The 18,342-nt window shown below is 43.5% G+C and overlaps 1 protein-coding gene across 2 annotated transcripts in view; it reads left to right on the top strand.

Moving 5' to 3' along the window:
- rusc2 (RUN and SH3 domain containing 2) overlaps positions 1 to 13,420 on the top strand; it is a 57,595-nt gene extending 44,175 nt beyond the window's left edge. For both annotated transcript variants that reach the window (XM_071352166.1, XM_071352165.1), the window contains 5 exons: positions 4,490 to 4,595; positions 4,835 to 4,881; positions 9,345 to 10,515; positions 10,723 to 10,899; positions 11,055 to 13,420. In XM_071352166.1, the coding sequence (XP_071208267.1) occupies positions 4,490 to 4,595; positions 4,835 to 4,881; positions 9,345 to 10,515; positions 10,723 to 10,899; positions 11,055 to 11,265 (1,712 nt within the window). In that variant the 3' untranslated portion in view covers positions 11,266 to 13,420. The remainder of the gene's footprint in view (positions 1 to 4,489; positions 4,596 to 4,834; positions 4,882 to 9,344; positions 10,516 to 10,722; positions 10,900 to 11,054) is intronic.
- Positions 13,421 to 18,342: the final 4,922 nt, after the last annotated feature.

Genomic DNA, 18,342 nt, shown 5'->3' with positions numbered 1-18,342 from the left:
ATGATGATGATGATGATGGTTAGAGCATAAGCCCTGGAGCCTGGTAGAGGCCTCCACACAACTAGGTAATGATGATGATGATGATGATGATTAGAGCATAAGCCCTGGAGCCTGGTAGAGGCCTCCACACAACTAGGTAATGATGATGATGATGATGATGATGATTAGAGCATAAGCCCTGGAGCCTGGTAGAGGCCTCCACACAACTAGGTAATGATGATGATGATGATGATGATGATGATTAGAGCATAAGCCCTGGAGCCTGGTAGAGGCCTCCACACAACTAGGTAATGATGATGATGATGATGATGATGATGATGATTAGAGCATAAGCCCTGGAGCCTGGTAGAGGCCTCCACACAACTAGGTAATGATGATGATGATGATGATGATGATGATTAGAGCATAAGCCCTGGAGCCTGGTAGAGGCCTCCACACAACTAGGTAATGATGATGATGATGATGATGATGATGATGATTAGAGCATAAGCCCTGGAGCCTGGTAGAGGCCTCCACACTAGGTAATGATGATGATGATGATGATGATGATGATGATGATGATGATGATGATGATTAGAGCATAAGCCCTGGAGCCTGGTAGAGGCCTCCACACAACTAGGTAATGATGATGATGATGATGATGATGATGATGATGATGATGATTAGAGCATAAGCCCTGGAGCCTGGTAGAGGCCTCCACACAACTAGGTAATGATGATGATGATGATGATGATTAGAGCATAAGCCCTGGAGCCTGGTAGAGGCCTCCACACAACTAGGTAATGATGATGATGATGATAATTTTAAGGCCATAAGCCCTGGAGCCTGGTGGAGAGAGCGAGATGGTCGAAACAGCATGTTCGGGACAAGGCAACATGACCGGTGAACAGGTCAGGGTTCCTTGGCAGAACAGCAGAAACTGGATGGCATGGAAGAGCACCAGTAAGCCAGTGACTCAGCCCCTGTAATAGGGTCAGAGGCAGAGAATCCCAGTGGAGAGAGGGGAGCCGGGCAAGCAGAGACAGCAAAAGTGGTTCGCCACTCCAGTGCCTTTCCGTTCTCTTTCGCACTCCTGGGCCAGACTACGCTCACTCATAGGACCTACTGAAGAGATGAGTCTTCACTAGACTTAAAGGTTGAGACCGAGTCTATGTCTCTCCCAAGCCTCGGCAGAACATTCTATAAAAATGTAGCTCTATAGGAGAAATCTCTATCTCCAGCTGTTTGCTTAGAAATTCTAGAGACAATAAGGAGGCCTTGTGACCGTAGCGTACGTGTAGGTATGTACGGCAGGACCAAATCAGAGAGATCGGTAGGAGCAAGCCCATGTAATGCTTTGTAGCTTAGCAGTAAAACCTTGAAATCAGCCATACCCTCAACAGGAAGCCAGTGTAGAGAGGCTAGCACTGGAGTAATATGATTTAATTTGGGGGTTCTAGTCAAGATTCTAGCAGTCGTATTTAGCCCTAGTTGGAGTTTATTCCGTGCCTTATCCGGGTCGCCGGAGAGTAGAGCATTGCAGTAGTCTAATCTAGAAGTGACAACAGCATAGGTTCGATTTTCAGCATCATTTTTGGACAAAAAGTTTCACATTTTTGCAATGTTACGAAGGTGGAAAAAGGCAGCCCTTGCAATATTTTTTATATGTTTGTCAAAAGAGAGATCAGGGTTAAGATTAACGGCGAGGTCCGTCACAGTTTTGTTTGAGACGACTGTACAACCATCGAGATTCATTGTCAGATCTGACAGCAGGTCTCTGTGTTTCTTGGGACCTAGATCTAGCATCTCTGTTTGTCCGAGTATAAAAGTATAAGCATTTCCTTATGTCTGAAACACAGGCTTCCAGGGTAGACAATTTTGGTGCTTCACTATGTTTCATCGATATGTACAGCTGTGCATCATCTGCATAGCAGTGAAAGTTGAGACTAACTAATATCTTTCTTACAGAGAAGATCTCAACCAGGCAAGAATTTGTCCGCGTAGACCAATTATGGTTTCCAATCTCTCCAAAAGAATGTGGTGATCGATGGTGATGGAAGCAGCACTAAGGTCTAGGAGCACGAGGACAGACGCCATTAAAAGGTCTCGTGAATGGAAAGAAGTGCGGTCTCAGTACTATGATGGAGTCTAGACTGGAGCGTTTCCTAAACATTATTTTTGTTTTCAGGAAGGCAGTGAGTTGCCGAGCAACAGCTTTTTTTTTTTTAATTGAGAGGGAGAGAATGGGTCAAGGTTTGGCTTTTTAGAGGCTTTATTACTGCCACTTTTAGTGAGTTTAGTACACAGCCGGAGGATAGGGAGCCAATTATTATGTTCAACATAGGAGGGCCAAGTACAGGAAGTAGGTCTTTCAGTAGTTCGGTTGGAATGGGGTCCAGTAGGTAGCTGGAAGGTTTAGAGGCTATAACTATTTTCAACTTGTCAAGAGATACAGAATTTAAAATCTTTAGTGTCCATTGATCCGAGATGCTGGCAGTGTTGTGCAGACTCAGGACTACTGAGTTTTGGAGAAATACATATATTCAAAGAGGAGTCCGTAATTTGCTTTCTAATGATCAAATATTTTTTTGTCAAAGAAGTTGCTCCTGAAGTGAAGGTCATCCTCACTTAGGGAATGTTGCTTTTTAGTTAGTTTTGCGACAGTATCAAAACAACATTTTAGTTTTTATTCTCTTCAATCAGGTTGGAAATGTAGTCGGATTGAGAAGCAGTGAGGGCTTTTCGATATTGCACATCACTGCTAGTCGGAAGACTTCAAATTTGGTGGAGCTCCATTTCCGTTCCAATTTTCTGGAAGCTTGCTTCAGGGTTCGGGTATTTTCTGTATACCAGGGAGCTAGCTTCTTGTGATAGTTTTTTGTTTTTAGTGATGCAACTGCATCTAGGGTATTACGCAAGGTTAAGTTTAGATCCTCAGTTAGGTGGAAAAGGGTGCAGTTTCAGGCCATGTGGTGGAAAGTGATGTGGGCGCTGGAGATAGAGGTGGGGGCTAGTGGGTCTGGGCAGGTGTGATGTAGTTGATGTTTGTATGATGTTGTCGTTTGTATGTGTATGTTTTGTATTGTTTATAAAATATCAAATGAATATTACCCAAAAAAAGGAAGGGCATCTAGGAATCTTTGGGTTGTCCCAGAATTTATATCACGGCTTTTGATAATCCTTGTATGGCGTCTCAGCAAATAATTAGTTGCAACTGCAAACCTGATAAGGTGAGGTGGTCTAATAGTCCAGGATTATGAGGAAAAGCATTTAGATCCACAATATCTTTCTCCAAAATTAGATCCATGTTACGATTGTGACAATGCCTAGGTCCTGAGAGAACCACTGAGTCAATGATGGCTCCGAAAGCCTTTTAGAGTGGGTCTGTGGATTTCTCCATGTGAATGTTAAAGGGTATGACAAAACAGGGGTATGACAAAACAGTTATGTTTACTGCTCTAATTACGTTGGTAACCAGTATATAATAGCCATAAGGCACCTCGGGGGTTTGAGATACATGGACAATATACCATGGCTAAGGACTGTATCCAGGCACTCCGCGTTGCGTAGTGCGTAAATAACAGCCCTTAGCCGTGGTATATTGGCCATATACCACACCCCCATTCGGGCCTTACTGCTTCATTAGAGGACGAGACGTAAGTGGGTGATTTTGATTATATTTTGATAATACGATGTTGGTCGTAACAACATCATTATTGTGATCAATGCTGCAAAAAAAAGGAAATGTAAGATTATAATACAACTAAAACAGTCTGTGGTGTAGTGGTGGTTGGAGCAGTGCGTTTTCTCTAATTTTGCCCAAGATTTTTTCCAAATGGCCCTCCCAGCGAAGGAAAAAGTGCCCTGTTGTGAAAACCTCTATGAGAAACAGTGATATGATATCATGACAGGTAGACATTCATTCTCCTGTTCTATTGGTTTTCTGTCAACTTTCTAGCAGCCACAGGAATTATCCTAATCAGTATTAGCAACCCATGGTAGTTATTGTATCTTTAACCCCCCCCTTTAATCCCCCCCCCCCTCCTCCTCTTTCAAAATGGATATTTCCATCTCTGTCCATGAAACCACTCGCATGTGTGCAGCGCATTTTAGAAAGGTGTTTGGGAACATTCATACACAGGCCTACCGCCATGTGGACATCTACAATGTGAAGAAATAATAGTTGATCCACATTTTCAGGAAGACGTTCAGAGCTATTTCATCAGCCTTATTAATCGATACGGCGTACACCTCCACTACATTACTTTGATACGTATCAGTGGGGATTAACAAGTGAGTAGACGCAAAGCCCACTGAAAAAATAAGTGGGTTATGAGGCGTATACCTACGTACACCCTCCACTACACCACTGAATCTAATATTTAATTGTCAAGGTAACATTCTAATAAATCATCTTACAATGCAGGAGTTATAACCCTGACCTCCCTCCCTCCCTCCCCCCCTCCCTCCCTCCCCCCCTCCCCCCTCCCTCCCTCCCTGCCTCCCTCAGGCCCGTCCACCCGTGTTCTCCACAGCCTGTTCTCCAAGGTGTCCCAGTACTCAGAGTTCACCAGCCACAGTATGAGACTGAACGCATTCGTCTTCGGACTGCTCAAGTGAGTACGCTAGCTCTATGTTACCGACTTCTAGTAGTCATCACTAACAGTCCTGTACTCTGTGTCTCCCTCCTGTACAGTACTGTTTCTCCCTCTCACTGTCACAAACCTTAACAATAGCCTTGTTAATAGCCTAAACAACTGACCGGGCAAGGCTCTAACTCAGTAATGGTTTCCGTAGCGATACAGTGTAACTGACTCCTTTCTTGTTTATCTCTTGTGTTTTTCATTTGTTTCAGCTTGCGATCTTTGGAGTTTTGGTTCAATCACCTCTACACTCATGAAGGTATGCACATCTTAAGTGTTAAGGGTCAGACACACAGAGAAATCTGACTGCAGATAGGTACTTAGCACCGCTGCCCAGTGTCGGCAGTTAGCTTGTTGTGTAACCACAGATTAAATACTCCAGACCACAAGGTGGCACAATAAAAAAAAAAGAAGGAAAACAGGTTGCCAGTCAGCCGTGAATCAATACAATGTTTTTAAGCACCAAGGACAGCACACGTCGTTCTACAAAGCCCAGCGGCCGGGAGAGCTCTGTAGGTAGTCGGCACCAAGGACAGCAGCACCCGAGCAGAGATTAATCAAAAACCATTAATTTCAGCGCATAAAGTGCTCATTTAGCAGACAAATAGATCTACTGCAAGTAGGAAAACGCCCATTTGGTAATGTCTGATTTTTCTGATTGGCTGACCACGTCCACCACACATTTTCTTCTTTGCCTCACACAAGTCAACGAGGTCTGTTTTTTAACATCCATTGCGAATTATAATTCCTCAGTATCTGAAAATGTTTACAACACACCCGGCCTCGATAATCACCAAACCGTTTGAAAAGCTAAATATCATGATCTGATGATCCCATATATCCAGTGTAAAAGTAATAAAAAACATATTTCTGTCCCGAGCTCACTGGTGCAGGAATAGTTAATACAATGTTGCATGTTCGCTAGCAGGCCGAATTATTTTATACAATGTTGCACTTCACTAGTGATAGCTCAAGTCAGGACAGATAGAGAGGCAGACAGGCGGAATAGAGAGCTGAATGTGATTGAAATAATCAGAATGTTTAACAGGACATTTTCTAGTGTTTTTATTTGTTGGCTTTAGGCCTATATATTTTACTGAGCTGACGATGGAAGTTATAGGGTTACTGCTGCATCTCTGAGTTCTATGCTCTCATTTCTTTAGCCGCCAACGGATCACGGTGTATCAATGTGTCCATATGGCAGAACCTAGTGCTCTACGCATAGTCGAATTTTAACTTTTAGATTTGTATAATTTTACTGCAGATTTGAGGTGGTCTAATAGTCCAGGACGTGACAATGATTGCGAGAAACAAAAACGTTATTATTGAAATGAAACTGTTCTGAGAAAATGTGCAAATAAAAATAATCATAACTGGCCCGCAGATCGGTAGAAATGGTAGGATAAAGCTTCCCCAAACTTTCCTATTCATTACTATTACAGCCATTGAAACATTTGTAAACGCACAAGCACGTGCACACATAAGAGGTCCCATGAAAGAACATGCCTGTCCAACTGATTCTTTCTGCTGCCGGGTCTGCATCATGGAATCAGTAGAACAAACTGATTCGTTCTGGCTCCGGGTCTGCATCATGGAATCAATAGAACAAACTGATTCGTTCTGGCGCCGGGTCTGCGTCATTCATTCAATAGAACAAACTGATTCGTTCTGGCTCCGGGTCTGCGTCATTCATTCAATAGAACAAACTGATTCGTTCTGGCGCCGGGTCTGCGTCATTCATTCAATAGAACAAACTGATTCGTTCTGGCTCCGGGTCTGCGTCATTCATTCAATAGAACAAACTGATTCGTTCTGGCTCCGGGTCTGCATCATGGATTCAATAGAACAAACTGATTCGTTCTGGCTCCGGGTCTGCATCATGGATTCAATAGAACAAACTGATTCGTTCTGGCGCCGGGTCTGCATCATGGAATCAATAGAACAAACTGATTCGTTCTGGCGCCGGGTCTGCATCATTCATTCAATAGAACAAACTGATTCGTTCTGGCGCCGGGTCTGCATCATGGAATCAATAGAACAAACTGATTCGTTCTGGCGCCGGGTCTGCATCATGCATTCAATAGAACAAAATAATAATCCCAACAGGTGTACAAATCAAGGTCATATTTTAAAACATCCTCCTCCTCTCTTTCATGTTGGCAAACCTGTCAACCGTTTTGTCTTTATCGATGTCTATGTTCCTGCTCAGTACAAAGAAAAGTGAGGTTGGTAAGTCTGGCCTCATTCATGCACGCAAATAGCACTTGGTGAGCTTCAGGAGGCCGAAACGTGGCTCGACATTCGGCACTGCTGATGGGAATGGTTTTGTAGATTCTATGGTGAATGGTCAGATTTGGATGTGCTCGGGGGATGTGGTTGGCAGTCAGTGTTGAGTGAGGAATGGTAGGACTGCGTCAGTGTTGAGATCCATGGTTAACTCGGAATACATTGTGCAGAAAGAGAGGAACTCATCCGCAACTTCCTTAGGCTTGGAAATGTCTTCCAAGTAGAAACGTGTGAACTCAAGCATATTATTTTCTTCTTCAGGGTGCTCATAGCGCTGTGGGTTGAGCACAGAGAATAGTCGTGCCATTTCTCTGAAGCCGGCATATCAAACTGCCCCACAAAAACATCAAGTATGCAATAGTATACATCTGCTTCAAAGCGCCTTCTGCTTTCCAGAATTGGGTCGCCCTCTGCATCCTCGTCATGAAACCTCTTCCTCTTACGCGCTCTCTACTCTGCAAACTCAGTTGTTGCGTTGTTTTGTCAGGCCAATCTGTTTCTCAGTGTTCTCTATCTTGTCGTAGGCCTCATCTGTGTGCATCTGTCTGATCTCAACCATGCAGGTGTCAATGAGATCCTCGCAGTGTTTACATCTATCCAATCCTTTTGCAGATAGTTAGAAAATATGTACGTCTTCTTTAGTAAACTGTTCCTAAACACCAGCATCCATTTTGAGAGCAAGGCGTCGGCTTCAGAGGCCGACTTCGGCGTTGTTATGGTTATGGTGCTTTACTCAGCACAGAGCTTCAAGGATCTAGGTCAGGCTCTGAATAAACGCTTCTCTGGCCTGTTTCCTGCAGGCCCACCTTATGTCTGATAGGCTCTGCAGGGGCTCCCGAGTGGCGCAGTGGTCTAAGACACTGCAAGAGGTGTCACTGCAGTACCTGGTTCAAATCCAGGTTGAATCATATCCAGCTGTGATTGGGAGTCCCATAGGGCGGTGCACAATTGGCCCCGTGTCATCCGGGGTATGAAAATATGAATTCGTCCTTAACTGACTTGCCTAGTTAAATTAAATAAATAAATAATAATATTTCAGGGTGAGAACAGCTCCCTGCATCTGTTCCAACTGAAGTATTTTAAACCTTGGGAGGCTAGAAGCAGTAGGTATACAGGGTCTTGCAGCGTTCACTAGAATTAAATGTATGTTCTGTGCGCAGAGCCGGGCCTAGTGCATGTAACCTAGCAACAAACTGACAATGTTTTTGTGTCTTTTCAACTCTTTTTCACCCCTGTTCGAACCCTAAAACCCTTCGAACCCCAAAGCTCCTCCTACATAGAAAGCCTTGTTCTTATTTTTGCCACTGGCGCGAGGCCATCAACACGGGCGCGAGGACATCAACACGGGCGCGAGGCCATCAACACTGGCGCGAGGCCATCAACACGGGCGCGAGGACATCAACACGGGCGCGAGGCCATCAACACGGGCGCGAGGACATCAACACGGGCGCGAGGCCATCAACACGGGCGCGAGGACATCAACACGGGCGCGAGGCCATCAACACGGGCGCGAGGACATCAACACGGGCGCGAGGCCATCAACACGGGCGCGAGGACATCAACACGGGCGCGAGGCCATGCTTCCATCAACACCCGCCCCATTAGCCACTGTCAGGCTAGAGCACTAACAACAGTGGTTGGATGTTCCATGCCATCTTTACGGTTGTCGTGTTGCAAGGACAACGACGAGGAGAAGTAGGTTGTAAGTGGAACACAGAATACAATTAACTTTTCTTATTCTGCCTTTCCTCGCGTTGTACTTTCTATCAATTGTTCACCTGAATGTAACTTAGGTACAGACATGGTAGGCTACACGTCAATCAAATATGACAGGCCCCCCGCCAGTAGCCAACCAGCAGCAGCTGTAAGTCCCAGGGAGCCCATCTGTACAATGCTTTATAAAAATAAGCAACACCAGCTCAGACCAATTCCAGGATTTAATTAAATTATGTAATATATCAATTCCGACAATGCTTTATAGTGTTAGAAAATGTTTTTCCTCCGGTTTGTTGGTACATCACCCCCCCCCCCCCCCCCCCCCCCATCCAGCTCCGCTTTTTTCATTTTTGTTGTCACTTCTCTCGGCTCCCCCACGTGGAGTCCCGTGCTCTCTGATTGTCTCAAAGTCAAGTTGTCGACCGCTGCCGAGCATTGCGATTCCACAAGTAGAAACGGCAGGTTCGTCGGTACGCAGCAGGTACGTCTGTTGTTCTAGCAAGAGAAAGAACAGCCTCCTACTGTACTAAGTACCCTGTCGGCCATCAGATTTCTCGGTGTGTCTGACCTCTTAGAGAGAAAACAGATACTATTACAACCCATGTCTGGTATGCTTCTGTTGTAAATACGAACTTCTTCTGATTTAAATAAAGGTTAGATCAAACAAAAGTCTAACCATTCTTTGTTCCCCATCCGTCTCTCTCCACCTGTCTTCCCCAGACATCGTAGCGACCCACTACCACCCGTGGGGTTTCCTGCCGTTGTCCCAGAGGCCCTGCCAGCCTCTATTCGAGGAGTTCCTTCTCCTCCTGCAGCCTCTATCCCTGTTGCCCTTCGACCTTGACCTGCTCTTTGAGCCCCGATTGGTCCAGAAGGGCCAGGAACACCGTAGACGCAAGGAGCAGCTCTGCTCCGCCTCCACCGGCGAGGACCTGGACCAATCAGCACGCTCCACCTTCCAGCTCATGAGGGGGTGGAGCACAGAGTCACGGAGGGCGGAGTCTATGAGAGATACAAGGGAAGGGGGCGGGGCGGGGAAGAAGGAGAGGCTGGGTCTGAGACGAGAGGGAACATGGCCTAGGATGGAAGGGGTTGGAGAGAGAGGGAGTAGAGAAGGGATGATGCAGAGGACAGGGTCTAGGAGAGAAGGGGCGGGGATGGATCGTTTAGGAGCAGGACTTTTAGAAGCACAGCCAATGACGACGGAAGTAGGGACAGGGTTTGCCAATCTGTGGAGGGAGAGTGGGAGGGGGAGGGGCATAGTAAAGAGAGCAAAGGGGGTGGGAGGAGAGAGCCAGAGGGAAGGGGAAAGTGAGGGAGGGAAGGAGGAGAGGAGGAAGGAGAGAGAGAGGGATTGGGCGGAGGAGGGTCGTCAGCGGCAGGAGCGTGATCGCCAGGCGTGCTGGTGGTACCAGCTCATGCAGAGCTCCCAGGTCTACATTGACCAATCAGCTCAGGGGGGCTCAAAGTTTGTTAAGACTGAGAAGAGGAAGAAGTCTGCGGAGAGGCGGAGCCAGCTCCCGCCCCCCAGGGAGGGCGTGGTGGAAGGGGCGGAGTCTAGCCAGGATGAGGAGGGTCTCAGAGAGAGAGGGAGAAGCAGGAAGAGCAGCTCCAGCTCCAGTGGTGAGTGGACGGGGTCCAGGGGAAGAGGAAGACTCTCCTGGATGGGGAGTCCCCCAGAGTCACTGCTCACCCAGGACAAGGAGAACGAGACGGAACTGGGGGCCCCAGTGACAGGAGCACCAGAGGCCTCAGTGGCCCAGCCAGCGGCCCAGGCTGAGTGTCCCTCCCAGGGCCAGGGCATGCGTTGGGGTAGGCTGTTTGGGTCCAGCGTAGGAGGTGGTGGCACCCCCTCCAGGCCAGAGCAGAGATCAGCCAAAAGTCAGAGCAGGTGAGGGAAGTGAAGTGATGCAAATTGGTACAGATGGTACAGTAATAATTTACTCTTCATTTTACAGACCTTTTAAGCATTTGCTGAGTATTGACCGAGACAGTATTTTAGGACATGTACTTCAAAGAATACAATAAATTATTTGACACACAAGTTGGCAAGGAATTTTCCATATTGATTTGGCTGTGCTTTGTTTGTCCCTCCCAGGCTGCCGTCCGGCTGGCTGACAGGTCTGGACATGTCCGTGCTGAACTTCGTAGCTCAGACGGTGGGGGCGGGGACAGTTAAGAGGGTGGAGCCTTCAGCTCCTATGGCCCCTCCCACTCTGAACCAACCCTCTCCACCTCTTCAGACAACACAGGAGAGCCACACCAAACAACCCTGGTAAGGTCATACTTAATTCATTTTTTTATTCAACCAATATTTCAGCAGGACTTGTCAAGAGACCAAAAACAATACAGGATGCAAATAAAAAATACAGGATACAAGCTACATATACAAAATATAATGACACATATTTTTCTCCCCCACCCCTCCAGTGAAGTGCGAGCCCTGTGCCACCACATAGCCACGGAGCCTGACCAGCTGAGTTTCCAGAAAGGGGACGTACTGAGGGTCCTGAGCCAGGCTGACTCCGACTGGCTCCTCTGCTCCCTGGGGGCCCAGCGGGGCCTGGTGCCTTTCATCTATGTTACCCTGAGGGGCATGGAGGACAGCCAGGTGCCCCAATGGCCTCAGGGGCCACACTGACCTGACAGACTCAACTAGGGTTCCAATATTCTGTTTTTTCAGAAATCACTGTTGGGAGATTCCTGGAATCAAGAGGAAATAAGGAGGAAATCTGTGTTTCCTCCAACTGGGATTTCTGGTAAATCTAGGGATTTTGGGAAAGTTAGCCTGAACCGAGGGGCCACATTAAGGAAGGGAGAGTGGGGAAAGGAGGAAAGGACTCGGAGGGTCAAATATGGACGTACAGTATATATTGACTGGATGGATAAAAGACGATGGATACTCATGGAGGATGCTGATGACTGATTTAAAGTGTAATTATTGTACTGTGGGATGAGTACGAAACACAGACAGATACAGACACACACACACACACAGACACACACACACACACACACAAAGAAACAGATGTAAACATGCATGTATGTACATATACATATACACACACAGGCGCGAACAAACAGACTTCTCTACGCATGCATCTACACTAAACTCATGCATGCATTCATTCAAAAACTATACTCACGCACACACACACACACACACACACACACACACACACACACACACACACACACACACACACACACACACACACACACACACACAAACCAAACCAAACCAAAACAAACTGTATGGGAATACCAAACAGAGACACATGGCTAGCTACAGAGACTGCCTCAGCTCAGCCAATATATATATATATATATATATACCACACCTAGCTGTGCTTTCCTTTACCATGCACCAGAACTATACTCTATCAATCACCTAGCTGTGCCACACTTTGAATGCAGATGCTAATGCTAAATGCTAGTGCAAATGCTAGTGCTAGTCCTTGTCCTAGTGCCAAGTGCTAGTCCTTGTCCTAGTGCCAAATGCTAGTGCTAGTCCTTGTCCTAGTGCCAAATGCTAGTGCTAGTCCTTGTCCTAGTGCCAAATGCTAGTGCTAGTCCTTGTCCTAGTGCCAAATGCTAGTGCTAGTCCTTGTCCTAGTGCTAAATGCTAGTGCTAGTCCTTGTCCTAGTGCTAAATGCTAGTGCTAGTCCTTGTCCTAGTGCTAAATACAAGTGCTAGTGCTAAAGCTAGAGCTAATGTTAGTGCTAATGCTAATAGAAAACTTCAGGAGACTGGTTAAAGGACTTGTCATTTAATGTATCCACACTGACGTCATGCTACTTGATTTACTTAATTAGCCCAGAGTACCCCTGCTTTGTAGTAGGATGCTAGTATGAAAAGTAGTGTTGTTACAAAACAGAAAATAAGAAAAAAATAGACAATATTGTTTGTGTGATCTATCTCTGGGTGTGTCTTCTGACAGCTGTCGTCGACTCTCTGTGTGGGCTAAATACAAAATGGACAGACAGATAAACCGGTTTGAACTGGCTTCATTAATTCCTCGTCATCTGCAAATTCCTGATACTCATCATCTTGGTAACACAATGATTTTGGATGGACTTATAAACCTGACTGATTGGACAAAGCCAACAACATCCTCTGGTTCCTCCCTTCACTTCCTGTTTGTTTTGATGGATGGGATGAACTGACCTATCACTGCAGGTGTTGGGAAGGAAAAGGGCGGAGCCGGGCCTAGTGCATGTAACCTAGCAACAAACTGACAATGTTTTTGTGTCTTTTCAACTCTTCTTCACCCCTGTTCGAACCCTAAAACCCTTCGAACCCCAAAGCTCCTCCTACCTGCTCCGCCCCTCTCTCCTTTATCCAATAAAACTGCACAGCTTTCAGGAGGATACTGTACAGAGAAAAACCTTTCTCTGGTACAGAGAAAATGAAGAGTTTCAAGAGGCTATGATAAGCTATGAGCTGTATGTGTCTATATATATATCCATACTGTAAATGCATATACAACTTACTTATTTATTGATTAATGACTAATGACGATATGATTTATTATCGTTGAGGAAAACCGTGTAGTAGAGGTGGATAAAGAAGGAAGGATGTCGAATGAAAGCAACACATGGCTTTGGAGGTCTGTTCAGGTGCTTTGGTGAGTTTTTCTGGGAGAAGGCTGTACAAACCAATGGAGAGGCAGAGCCAGCTCCACCCCAACCTCCCTATTCTAAAACGCTCTAAAAGTCGGCTTTTCTAAAACATAATAGAAGTACACTGAATGTTTTAATTTCAAGCAAAAAAAATATACTTCAAATGATTCTGATTGGTTGTATGTAATTGAGAAAGAGAGTGTTGTTTATTGCGTATGCCGTAAAGTGCTTGAGAAAGAACCACGGGAGAGCTGATATGCTGGACGTATTTAGCCATGACCATGCCTATGGTCCCTACATGATGTTTTATATACGCGACGGTGCGTCCAACCAGCCACTTTCCCTGGGTTTCAGTCCTGAGAGGTCTCAGGTTTTCTGGTCGTGAAATATTTTTGAGGATAGGAGGAGAAACCCCGACGCATTTATTGGATTCAGATGTTTCAAATGTGGTTCAGATTTAGCTGTACAGGTAAACTAGGTTCAGATTTAGCTGTACAGGTAAACTAGGTTCAGATTTAGCTGTACAGGTAAACTAGGTTCAGATTTAGCTGTACAGGTAAACTAGGTTCAGATGGAGCTGTACAGGTAAACTAGGTTTAGATTTAGCTGTACAGGTAAACTAGGTTTAGATTTAGCTGTACAGGTAAACTAGGTTTAGATTTAGCTGTACAGGTAAACTAGGTTCAGATGGAGCTGTACAGGTAAACTAGGTTTAGATTTAGCTGTACAAGTAAACTAGGTTCAGATGGAGCTGTACAGGTAAACTAGGTTCAGATTTAGCTGTACAGGTAAACTAGGTTCAGATGGAGCTGTACAGGTAAACTAGGTTCAGATTTAGCTGTACAGGTAAACTAGGTTCAGATGGAGCTGTACAGGTAAACTAGGTTCAGATGGAGCTGTACAGGTAAACTAGGTTCAGATTTAGCTGTACAGGTAAACTAGGTTCAGATTGAGCTGTACAGGTAAACTAGGTTTAGATTTAGCTGTACAGGTAAACTAGGTTTAGATTTAGCTGTACAGGTAAACTAGGTTTAGATTTAGCTGTACAGGTAAACTAGGTTTAGATTTAGCTGTACAGGTAAACTAGGTTCAGATTTAGCTGTACAGGTAAACTAGGTTCAGATTTAGCTGTACAGGTAAACTAGGTTCAGATTTAGCTGTACAGGTAAACTAGGTTTAGATTTAGCTGTACAGGTAAACTAGGTTCAGATTTAGCTGTACAGGTAAACTAGGTTCAGATTTAGCTGTACAGGTAAACTAGGTTTAGATTTAGCTGTACAGGTAAACTAGGTTCAGATTTAGCTGTACAGGTAAACTAGGTTTAGATTTAGCTGTACAGGTAAACTAGGTTTAGATTTAGCTATACAGGTAAACTAGGTTCAGATTTAGCTGTACAGGTAAACTAGGTTCAGATTTAGCTGTACAGGTAAACTAGGTTTAGATTTAGCTATACAGGTAAACTAGGTTCAGATTTAGCTGTACAGGTAAACTAGGTTCAGATTTAGCTGTACAGGTAAACTAGGTTCAGATTTAGCTGTACAGGTAAACTAGGTTTAGATTTATCTGTACAGGTAAACTAGGTTCAGATTTAGCTGTACAGGTAAACTAGGTTTAGATTTAGCTGTACAGGTAAACTAGGTTTAGATTTAGCTATACAGGTAAACTAGGTTCAGATTTAGCTGTACAGGTAAACTAGGTTCAGATTTAGCTGTACAGGTAAACTAGGTTTAGATTTAGCTATACAGGTAAACTAGGTTCAGATTTAGCTGTACAGGTAAACTAGGTTCAGATTTAGCTGTACAGGTAAACTAGGTTTAGATTTAGCTGTACAGGTAAACTAGGTTCAGATTTAGCTGTACAGGTAAAATAGGTTTAGATTTAGCTGTACAGGTAAACTAGGTTTAGATTTAGCTGTACAGGTAAACTAGGTTCAGATTTAGCTGTACAGGTAAACTAGGTTTAGATTTAGCTGTACAGGTAAACTAGGTTTAGATTTAGCTGTACAGGTAAACTAGGTTTAGATTTAGCTGTACAGGTAAACTAGGTTCAGATTTAGCTGTACAGGTAAACTAGGTTTAGATTTAGCTATACAGGTAAACTAGGTTCAGATTTAGCTGTACAGGTAAACTAGGTTCAGATTTAGCTGTACAGGTAAACTAGGTTTAGATTTAGCTGTACAGGTAAACTAGGTTCAGATTTAGCTGTACAGGTAAACTAGGTTTAGATTTAGCTGTACAGGTAAACTAGGTTCAGATTTAGCTGTACAGGTAAACTAGGTTCAGATTTAGCTGTACAGGTAAACTAGGTTCAGATTTAGCTGTACAGGTAAACTAGGTTTAGATTTAGCTGTACAGGTAAACTAGGTTCAGATTTAGCTGTACAGGTAAACTAGGTTTAGATTTAGCTGTACAGGTAAACTAGGTTCAGATTTAGCTGTACAGGTAAACTAGGTTTAGATTTAGCTGTACAGGTAAACTAGGTTCAGATTTAGCTGTACAGGTAAACTAGGTTTAGATTTAGCTGTACAGGTAAACTAGGTTTAGATTTAGCTGTACAGGTAAACTAGGTTCAGATTTAGCTGTACAGGTAAACTAGGTTTAGATTTAGCTGTACAGGTAAACTAGGTTCAGATTTAGCTGTACAGGTAAACTAGGTTTAGATTTAGCTGTACAGGTAAACTAGGTTTAGATTTAGCTATACAGGTAAACTAGGTTCAGATTTAGCTGTACAGGTAAACTAGGTTCAGATTTAGCTGTACAGGTAAACTATGTTTAGATTTAGCTATACAGGTAAACTAGGTTCAGATTTAGCTGTACAGGTAAACTAGGTTTAGATTTAGCTGTACAGGTAAACTAGGTTTAGATTTAGCTGTACAGGTAAACTAGGTTCAGATTTAGCTGTACAGGTAAACTAGGTTCAGATTTAGCTGTACAGGTAAACTAGGTTTAGATTTAGCTGTACAGGTAAACTAGGTTTAGATTTAGCTATACAGGTAAACTAGGTTCAGATTTAGCTGTACAGGTAAACTAGGTTCAGATTTAGCTGTACAGGTAAACTAGGTTTAGATTTAGCTATACAGGTAAACTAGGTTCAGATTTAGCTGTACAGGTAAACTAGGTTCAGATGGAGCTGTACAGGTAAACTAGGTTCAGATGGAGCTGTACAGGTAAACTAGGTTCAGATGGAGCTGTACAGGTAAACTAGGTTCAGATGGAGCTGTACAGGTAAACTAGGTTCAGATGGAGCTGTACAGGTAAACTAGGTTCAGATTTAGCTGTACAGGTAAACTAGGTTCAGATTTAGCTGTACAGGTAAACTAGGTTTAGATTTAGCTGTACAGGTAAACTAGGTTTAGATTTAGCTGTACAGGTAAACTAGGTTTAGATTTAGCTGTACAGGTAAACTAGGTTTAGATTTAGCTGTACAGGTAAACTAGGTTCAGATTTAGCTGTACAGGTAAACTAGGTTCAGATTTAGCTGTACAGGTAAACTAGGTTCAGATTTAGCTGTACAGGTAAACTAGGTTTAGATTTAGCTGTACAGGTAAACTAGGTTCAGATTTAGCTGTACAGGTAAACTAGGTTCAGATTTAGCTGTACAGGTAAACTAGGTTTAGATTTAGCTGTACAGGTAAACTAGGTTCAGATTTAGCTGTACAGGTAAACTAGGTTTAGATTTAGCTGTACAGGTAAACTAGGTTTAGATTTAGCTATACAGGTAAACTAGGTTCAGATTTAGCTGTACAGGTAAACTAGGTTCAGATTTAGCTGTACAGGTAAACTAGGTTTAGATTTAGCTATACAGGTAAACTAGGTTCAGATTTAGCTGTACAGGTAAACTAGGTTCAGATTTAGCTGTACAGGTAAACTAGGTTCAGATTTAGCTGTACAGGTAAACTAGGTTTAGATTTAGCTGTACAGGTAAACTAGGTTCAGATTTAGCTGTACAGGTAAACTAGGTTCAGATTTAGCTGTACAGGTAAACTAGGTTTAGATTTAGCTGTACAGGTAAACTAGGTTCAGATTTAGCTGTACAGGTAAACTAGGTTTAGATTTAGCTGTACAGGTAAACTAGGTTTAGATTTAGCTATACAGGTAAACTAGGTTCAGATTTAGCTGTACAGGTAAACTAGGTTCAGATTTAGCTGTACAGGTAAACTAGGTTTAGATTTAGCTATACAGGTAAACTAGGTTCAGATTTAGCTGTACAGGTAAACTAGGTTCAGATTTAGCTGTACAGGTAAACTAGGTTTAGATTTAGCTGTACAGGTAAACTAGGTTCAGATTTAGCTGTACAGGTAAACTAGGTTTAGATTTAGCTGTACAGGTAAACTAGGTTTAGATTTAGCTGTACAGGTAAACTAGGTTCAGATTTAGCTGTACAGGTAAACTAGGTTTAGATTTAGCTGTACAGGTAAACTAGGTTTAGATTTAGCTGTACAGGTAAACTAGGTTTAGATTTAGCTGTACAGGTAAACTAGGTTCAGATTTAGCTGTACAGGTAAACTAGGTTTAGATTTAGCTATACAGGTAAACTAGGTTCAGATTTAGCTGTACAGGTAAACTAGGTTCAGATTTAGCTGTACAGGTAAACTAGGTTTAGATTTAGCTGTACAGGTAAACTAGGTTCAGATTTAGCTGTACAGGTAAACTAGGTTTAGATTTAGCTGTACAGGTAAACTAGGTTTAGATTTAGCTGTACAGGTAAACTAGGTTCAGATTTAGCTGTACAGGTAAACTAGGTTCAGATTTAGCTGTACAGGTAAACTAGGTTTAGATTTAGCTGTACAGGTAAACTAGGTTCAGATTTAGCTGTACAGGTAAACTAGGTTTAGATTTAGCTGTACAGGTAAACTAGGTTCAGATTTAGCTGTACAGGTAAACTAGGTTTAGATTTAGCTGTACAGGTAAACTAGGTTCAGATTTAGCTGTACAGGTAAACTAGGTTTAGATTTAGCTGTACAGGTAAACTAGGTTTAGATTTAGCTGTACAGGTAAACTAGGTTCAGATTTAGCTGTACAGGTAAACTAGGTTTAGATTTAGCTGTACAGGTAAACTAGGTTCAGATTTAGCTGTACAGGTAAACTAGGTTTAG

This window comes from Salvelinus alpinus, chromosome 19 (genome assembly GCF_045679555.1).
Source record: "Salvelinus alpinus chromosome 19, SLU_Salpinus.1, whole genome shotgun sequence".
NCBI classification, from domain to species: domain Eukaryota; kingdom Metazoa; phylum Chordata; class Actinopteri; order Salmoniformes; family Salmonidae; genus Salvelinus; species Salvelinus alpinus.
The sequence above is the reverse complement of the archived record's forward strand: the minus strand, read 5'-3'. Positions and strand labels throughout refer to the sequence as shown.